Source organism: Mustela nigripes, chromosome 2 (genome assembly GCF_022355385.1).
Source record: "Mustela nigripes isolate SB6536 chromosome 2, MUSNIG.SB6536, whole genome shotgun sequence".
In the NCBI taxonomy this organism is placed as follows: Eukaryota; Metazoa; Chordata; class Mammalia; order Carnivora; family Mustelidae; genus Mustela; species Mustela nigripes.
This window is the reverse complement of record NC_081558.1, coordinates 218,305,083-218,312,444: the sequence shown is the minus strand read 5'-3', so window position 1 is coordinate 218,312,444 and position 7,362 is coordinate 218,305,083. Positions and strand designations below refer to the sequence as shown.

General features: G+C 63.1%; 2 protein-coding genes across 10 annotated transcripts in view; one reads left to right on the top strand and one right to left on the bottom strand.

Moving 5' to 3' along the window:
• Window positions 1-320: 320 nt before the first annotated feature.
• Window positions 321-6,830, bottom strand: LOC132012478 (uncharacterized). Of its 7 annotated transcripts, XR_009402616.1 has the most exons (7): window positions 5,528-6,767; window positions 3,996-4,134; window positions 3,261-3,383; window positions 3,041-3,133; window positions 1,471-1,659; window positions 957-1,037; window positions 321-665 (listed from the first exon to the last, which is right to left on the bottom strand). XR_009402616.1 is itself a non-coding variant. In XM_059392514.1 (6 exons), the coding sequence occupies exons 1-6, from the start codon at window positions 5,575-5,577 to the stop codon at window positions 657-659; spliced, it is 603 nt and encodes a 200-aa protein (XP_059248497.1). In that variant the 5' UTR covers window positions 5,578-6,767; the 3' UTR covers window positions 321-656. The 7 variants fall into 7 exon arrangements, 1 of the variants encoding a protein (XP_059248497.1); XR_009402621.1 differs by lacking the exons at window positions 957-1,037; window positions 5,528-6,767 and adding an exon at window positions 6,779-6,830; XR_009402617.1 differs by lacking the exon at window positions 3,041-3,133.
• Window positions 4,534-7,362, top strand: part of POFUT2 (protein O-fucosyltransferase 2) — an 11,878-nt gene continuing 9,049 nt past the window's right edge. For 2 of the 3 annotated variants that reach the window (XM_059392511.1, XM_059392510.1), the window contains exon 1: window positions 7,091-7,261. In XM_059392511.1, the coding sequence (XP_059248494.1) occupies window positions 7,128-7,261 (134 nt within the window). In that variant the 5' untranslated portion in view covers window positions 7,091-7,127. Of the gene's footprint in view, window positions 4,558-7,090; window positions 7,262-7,362 lie in introns of those variants that run through there. The other variant, XM_059392513.1, reaches the window with a different exon arrangement.

The following is a 7,362-nucleotide window of genomic DNA, read 5'->3' as shown; positions in this document are numbered from 1 at the left end:
GTGCCTCCGCTGACAATCCCCTCCCCAGCCCGATCTATCCATTAACGAGACTCGAGAGAAGGGGACGTCAGGGCGCTGTGCACGGGTTAATCTCGAAAACGCATCTGTGTCGTCTGTGCCCGTGATAGTCCAGGCCGTCCGACACGTTCTCCATCGCCTGCATGGAAACAAGTTCTGGGCAAATCCCTGCCACAAAGCAAGACGGCTGATGTCCCACAGAGCACACGGCCGCGGCCGCCCCGCTGCCCTGGGACAGAGGCCACACCGGCGGCCCACGCTAACCCCAGAACAAAGGGAGAGAGGAGGAAAGAGAAGGGGGATCTCGGGAAACGATCGTGTTCCAGGTCCTAGCAATACATTTCAAAAGCTAGATTCCATGGACGATTTTCTCAGGAAATACATTTTTCAAGTACAAAGCAACTCGGGTAGAAACAGGAAATCTAATTAGTCCAATGGCCTGGGAGCAGGAAAAAACAGTCAAAACTTTAACCTTAAAGAGGCTCCAGGCGCCGGCAGCTTCACACGAATCCACGATCTCTCAGGAATCCGTGCACGTGGGACCGCGGGACCGCGGCGGGGGGGTTGTCCGTCTTCACTCCTCTCCAGCGGCGTGTGGCCTCAGGCGGGCCACGCACACGCCGGCAGCCTCAGTTTCCTCATCCGTCCTGCAAACGTGGAAACAGTAGCTAATGCACAGGCTGTGCTTGTAGATGAGAGACGTGATTCACAGGAAATGGACACAACTGTTTGCTGGACACGTTTCAGTTGTTACCAAGAGTTACTCGCTCCCAAGCCCAGAAGACGGAGCATCACAGTTCAGTCCGTACAGTTAGTGGAAAACCAGTGGTGGGATCACACTCACACTCACACACACACTCACACTCCCACACACGGGCACGCTGCTAGGACACACGTTATCCGTATTAGGGACGCACGACTTGCAGTAGGGCACGAACCCTAATAAAAGCAGCGACGAACAGCACGGAAGCCAGCAGGAGCAAGTGCCGTCCATCCCGGGAATGTCACAAAATCCGTCCCTACGACGCGTCACGGTAAGAGATTAAAGAGGCAAAGCTCTCGCCATCTCAACAGACAGTCGGTTCCCCAGAAAGCGTGTGGGAAAACTGGGTATCGAATCCTGAATTTCGACACACGCAGCCATGAGACCTTTAGGGACCAAACAGAAGTGGGGAAAGTCCCCAGCCCTGAGCCACGTTGAGCTGATGCGAGACTGCGGGTCAGCAAACTTGCGTGAAAGGTCAGGGCAAAGCTTTCAGGGTTCTCAAGCCAGCTGGCCTATTCCCACCCACTCGAGGCCACCGTGACGCAAGAACGCAGCCATTACGCTGTATTTGATGACGGGAGCGGCCGCGTGCCGGTAGAACTTTATTTAGGAAAAGGGGCCACATGGGCTGGATCTGACCCCCGGGCCAGAGTTTGCAGACCCCGCATCAGAACCCTTCACGTTACCGTCGGGAACAAGAGACGGGCGCCTGGGGGCTGTGCCGGTGGAGCCTCGACTGCTGATTTCCGCTCAGGTTGTGACCTCAGGGTCACGGGATCGAGCCCCACGTCCAGCTCCGTTCCTGGAGGGGAGCCTGCCGGTCCTTCTCCCTCTCCTCCCTCGCTCGTGCACGCTCTCCGCTTCCGATCACTGAGCTAAACACATAAACGCAACCTTAACAAGGAAAGCAACAGGAAGACGCCCGATTTTACATCTGACTCCGCACAAGCGCAGTAACACAAGGAAATACACGTGATCACGAACACGGAAGGCAGAGATAAGCTACACTTAACCACACACTCCTGGGGCTGCTTGACTAGGAAAACCCAACTGGCAAGTCAATGGCAAACAGCAAGATTTACAAGTGGCCACTTTTAAGGTCAGTATAGAATAATAATACAATTTAGTAAAACAATATGTAGCATTTATGGGAGAAAGCACGTCATCTGCGCTGGCAATAAAGCCCAGGAATGAGCCCAGGAGGAGAAGACCCGACAGAGAAGAAAACCAGAAAACTTCCCCCAGAGTTCTAAATAAGTCGAGAGACCCATTCCTGAGCAACTCCGTGTCACGTCAGTGGCAGTGTTCCCGACTGTGCCCAGGCTCCCAGCGCAGTCCCAGAAGATGCCTGTGGGACAGGTGACGTCACTGCTTCTGACGTCGCGGGGAAGAGACAATGTGCAAGACCGACCGGCAGGCGTGTTTGAAGGGATGCGCGGAGGGGCCTGGCTACAGCGCCGTCCTGGGGAGTGAACTGTGTCCCTGGCCGACACTGACAGGTAGGTCCGCGGGTCAGGACGCAAAGGCCAGAGACAGAGAGAGTGTTTGACAGATGACGATGGCAGCGTTTCATGCCGGCAAGGACGGGGTCCCTGCCCGGTCAAGATGCTGCGTCCCTCGCTGTGCCTCTGATAAGGACAACCTCCCAGCCCAGCGGGCTCTGTCCACTCGCCTGCTCTGCCTTCCACCGAGCCCGGGGATGCGCGGCCCACCCCACGCTGGTGGTGTGTCTGTCACCACCTTGTTGAGCAAAAGGAGCCTGGACGTTCTGAAAGGGGCCGAGAAGAGGTTGGGGAGCGGAGACGTCCCCGGCGGAGAAGGGAAGCCCACGGGAGGGGAGGAGCCGGAGCTTATGGGTGGTCACAGGGTGGCAGAGGACAGCCTCAGCCGCAGCCTCTGGGCGGGGGGAGGCCCGCAAGAGCAGTGACGGGCCCAGCAGCGGGGACGAGCCCGAGCCTGTGGCCACCTGGGTGCTGGGGCGGCGGGCCCCCCAGCTACAGTGCACTAGGCCGCCCGAGCACGGGGTAAAGGACACCCAGCCTCTCTCCCAGGTTCTCAGGGGCGGGATCTGACCGCAGCCCCCAAGTTCGCCTGGGCAGGTCTGGAAGAATTCACAACCGTGGCGGGATCCAGGGCCCCAAACCGAGAGAGCAAGGGTCACGTGGAGTCGTCCCCCTGGGGCTCCGTGGGTGGCGTCTCCCTGCAGCCCGCACGAATTCCTGTCCTGCCCTTCGTCCCGAGCCCCCAGACCCCCACCATCTGTGTGTGTTTCCGCTGACGCGATCCTCTGAGAAGGGCCAAGACGCATCCTTGACACAGGCCTTCCAGACACAAATAAGCAGCCTGTTTCTGTAAAACAAATTACGCACGTTTTGACATTTGCTAGTGTTTCGATTCCAGAAAGGCTGTGGGCCATTCCCACAGTCCTGGCCCCCACCCGTGGCCTGATCCCCTCCCCGCCCCCGCGCACACTCACGGCTCTTCCCACAGTCTCCGGGATCCGGCGGCTCCCCGGCTCAGCCCCAGCAGGAAGCTCACCCCGGAAGGCACACGCGAGGCGCTGGAGTACCCTGAGCCACAAAGGAGGGACCCAGGGCATCTGCAAAGGACGTTCTGAGTCACCTGCCTTGGGGCAGGCCAAGTTGTTTTCCTGAACTGTGGACCGGCCGTGTCGGGGCTGACTTTTCACTGGGAGTCTAGCTTCCCCTCGTTGCCTGGAGAGGGGAGAAGCCCTGCGCCCCACACACAGGTCAGCCTCAGGACCCAGCCCCGGGGACCTGCCAGGCAGCGTCCTCCCCGCCACCCCGAGCCAGCATCCCTGCGAGCGGTGCCCCCGCAGGCCTTCCCCACCCCCATGACCTAGTTCTGAGATCGGTCGGTCGCACTTTCACTGCGGAGCCCTGGGACTCCCTGGACTGGTCTTTCTGCAGGTCCTGGTCCACCACCACCCAAGATGACTGTGGTCCCACTGTGGGCGGGTCCCGTTGACTGTGGTCCCACTGTGGGCGGGTCCCGTAGGGAAGCCAGACCCACATGCCAACTGCAGGAGTCGGCATGCCTTCACGTCTTGGTCACTTGGTGGCCTGGGTCCCCAGAGCACTGGGGCTGTCCCTCGAGTCCTAGCAGGCAAGCCCCAGAGGCTCCTGTTAAAAAGCCCTCGTGGCTCCTGGCCTAACCGGAAGTCCCTGGCTTCTCACCAGCGGTGACTCACCTGGCAGTCAGCTCTGCTATGCATTTCTGGGGACAGAAGCAGGACTCTGCGGCGGGACACTGTGACAGGCAAGGACATAGGGAGCTCCACACCGTCCAGAAACGTCTTGCTCACGGGTCCCGGTAACTCACTCTGAACACTGAAAAGCAGGGCATCCCTGGTGTGAAAACAGTGTGAACCGGGGGGTGTGTGCGCCCCCGCCTCAGCGTGCTTCTCGGCCCCGTCCACACCCACACCCACTTCCACCAACTGTCTGCCCAGCCCCACCGCGTCTGCCGCCAACCTCTCCAGGTGAAGGACTCGGAGGGGTCTCGGCCGCAGTGAGTTACCCCCTCCCTGCCCACCCCGGGGTTGTTTCTGCGGACCCAAGGTGGGGCCAGGTGGCCCTAAAGCTGCCCCTTCCCCCCACTCCTTCCCTGGCTCTAGCAGGACCTCCTCCTGGAGCTCCAGCTTCCAGAAGAATCTCTAGGTTCTTCTTGAGAACTACCTGCCTGCCCGGCCACCTCAGGGCTGGGATCTCCCGAGACCCCGGGACTCGCACAGCACACCTGCTGGACCCCAGGTCAAAGGGCTTCCCTCTCCTTCTCCCCCTCAGGGGTGGCTCCTGCGGCTCAGCCTTGGGGGGACCTTGGGTGGGAGCAGCTCCCTGCTCTTGGGGGCCTGGCCCTGTGTGCTCCAGGTCGGCCCTTCCCCAGCCCCTTCTCTCCGCCCAGGGCCTCCATCCCTGCTGTCAAAGGCCTCTCTTGCCCTCTTGTGGCAAAGTCCCCTCCGGCAGATGCAGGAGTGGGGGGAGGAGGGACGTTGAGCGGCTCTGGCTTCACACGGGGGCAGGAAACCTTCAGTATGACTCCCATTGTGCGGGGGAGGAAGGAATTTGGTTATTTTTCTTACTGATTTATTTTTTCTGAGAAAGACTCACAGACCTCTGCTGGGTCATTCTCGTAATCCAGAGCTTGAACAGCAGAGGCGGAAGGAGGGGGAAGGGGAGGGGAGGGAGGAGGGGGAGGAGTGGGGAGGAGGGGAGGCGGGGGATCCGCCGGTGTCCAGGTGGCGGGTTCAGACAAGGAGCCTGTGGTGACGCATTTTCTGAGTCAGCTCGTCCCAGCTAAGTCCCCCCAGAGCGCTGGGAAAACATCCATCTGTGGGTGTGCCCCCGAGGAAGCTTCCGGAAGACATTAGCGTTTGAACTGGTGGACAGACCAAAGATCCCCTTCCCCCGATGGGTGGACTTCACCCAACCCTCTGAGGGCCCGGGTAGAACCAAAAGGAGGAAGAAAGGGTGAATTCTCTCCCCCTTCTTGAGCTGGGACACCCGTCTCATCCTGCGCTCAGACAATGAAGCCCCCGGTTCTCAGGCCTTTGGACTTGGACTGACCAACACCACCCGCCTCCCTGGGCCCCCCGCTTGCCGACAGAGATCCTGGGGCCTCGGGCCTGCACAGCCCACGGAGCCCATCCCTGTAACCCATCTCCTCACACAGATCCACTGGGGTTCCTCTGGAGAACCCAGGGGGGCCCTGATCTGAGCAAACCTGTTGTGATGAAGGGCGTTCTGAAACCGCCAGGGGAGGGGCCGGTGCATGGGACAGTGCACTTGATGTTATAGCAGAAGTAGCACATTTTTCGGTGAATTAATGATATCGTGGCTGTGAGAACATGTCCTACTTTTCAGAGATACATACAGAAATACTTCAACTGGAGCAAATTGATGTCGTTGCCAAAAAAAGTCATTTACTCTAAAATAGTAGAGGCAACACCAGGGGAACAGGCTGGGCGCAGTCGGTGTGGTGGGAGGCGCCAGGGTTGTTGGGGGCAGCACACAGGCCCCCAGTTCTGTCCTTTCTGTTCTGCGGCTGAAAGGTCAGGACAGACACTGCTGGGAATAGTCTGGGGACAGCTTTACTGAGACAGAGAAGAACAAGAATCCAGCCCCAGGGACGAGGGCTGAAGGGCAGGTCCGGGGGCGGGGGTCCGTGCTGCTGGCCCTCCTGGAGCAGAGAACCGGGAGGTGACCTTGTGTGCTGTGCAGGCCGAGGGCAGCCGGCAAACACCTGGTCTGCGCGCTGGACCGCACGTGGCTTCAACAGTAGAGGCGCTCCGGCCGGCGAGGAGAAGCCCGAGATCACGGTTCCAGGACGGGAGCGGGGTGTGGACGTCTCCACCACTCCGTCCCCCCTCGCTGCCCCAGGGTGCATTTCATGCCAGAAACTAGGAAGGCTCCGGTCACCCAAAGGGTCCCCCTCGGGCAGGAGCCACGCGGAGTTAAGCGCCTCCAAGAGAGACAGTGTCCCCGGGGAGCTGCTGGGGGGAGGGGAGGGCGGTGCCGGGAAAGCGAGGGGTGGCCGGAGGAGCCCGGAGGCAAGGCCTCCCCGCACCGCCCTGAGCTTCCTGCGGGACCCCTGCCGCCGCCGCGCAGCCCCACGCGCAGGTGGGCGCAGAGCTGGGCTGCCCAGGGACGGGGCGCGGGAGCCGCTGGCCTGCTGACCCCAAGGTCCGGCTCCGCAGATGCCCCTCCTACCCCAGCCGCTCCCGCGTCCTGAGCCCGCCGACACAGAGGGGCCGCTCTGCCGCCCCCGGGCCGCGGTCTTCCACAGGGAGACCCCGCACCCAGCGGGAGACACCTCGTCCCCCCGAAACGGCTCTGCGGGTCACCGGGCCGGGCGGGTCCGCGGCGCGGGGGCCGCACCTGGCCAGCTGGGCGGGCCTCGGGTCGGCCCTGCGGCTTGCCGGCCCCGAACCCCGCCCGCCGCCCTCGGAGGCCGAGACCCGCGCCCCGCGCACACCTGCCGGAGCCCACCTCGGCCGCGCTCCGCCCGGCGCGGCCCCGCCCCCAGGCCGGCCCCGCCCCCGTCCTGGCTCCGCCCACACCCAGGCCCCGCCCCGGCCCTCTGGCTCCGCCCGCAGACGCGGGGCCCCGCCCCTAGACCAGCCGCAGCCCAGGCCCGGCACCTGCCCGGCCTGCGCCCCGCGCCGCCCGCGAGCGACGTCCGCTCCGGGAGACGCCCGGCCTCGGAGTGACGCAGGACGCACGCGGGGGCGTGGCCGTGGCTTCGGGGGACGCGCGGCGGGGGGCGGGCGGGGGCGCTTCCGGGGCGGGGCGCGGCGGCCGGAAGTGCGTGGCCGCCCGTGGCCATGGCGGCGCTCGGCGTCGTCTTCCTGGTGCTGCTGGGAGCCGCGTCCTGGCCGCCGGCCTCGGGGTCGGGCGAGGAGTTCTGGCCCGGCCAGTCGGCGGCCGACATCCTGTCGGGGGCGGCGTCCCGCAGACGGTAGGGGGCGTCCGCGCCGGGGCGGGGCGGGGCGGGCTCCACGGCGCGGACGCCCCCGCACGCGCACCGCACCCCGTCAGCGCCGCACCGCACCCCGCACC

What these genes read in the sequence shown, in the direction of transcription:
- LOC132012478 (XM_059392514.1), bottom strand. Translation starts at nt 5,577, where the DNA reads ATGCACCGGCCCCTCCCCTGGCGGTTTCAGAACGCCCTTCATCACAAC. An exon ending in ATAGCAGAGCTGACTGCCAG is followed by an intron (nt 3,384 to 3,995) that starts GTGAGTCACCGC and finishes CGTCCTTTGCAG; the next exon opens with ATGCCCTGGGTCCCTCCTTT. An exon ending in AGCGGAAACACACACAGATG is followed by an intron (nt 1,660 to 3,040) that starts GTGGGGGTCTGG and finishes TTATGTGTTTAG; the next exon opens with CTCAGTGATCGGAAGCGGAG.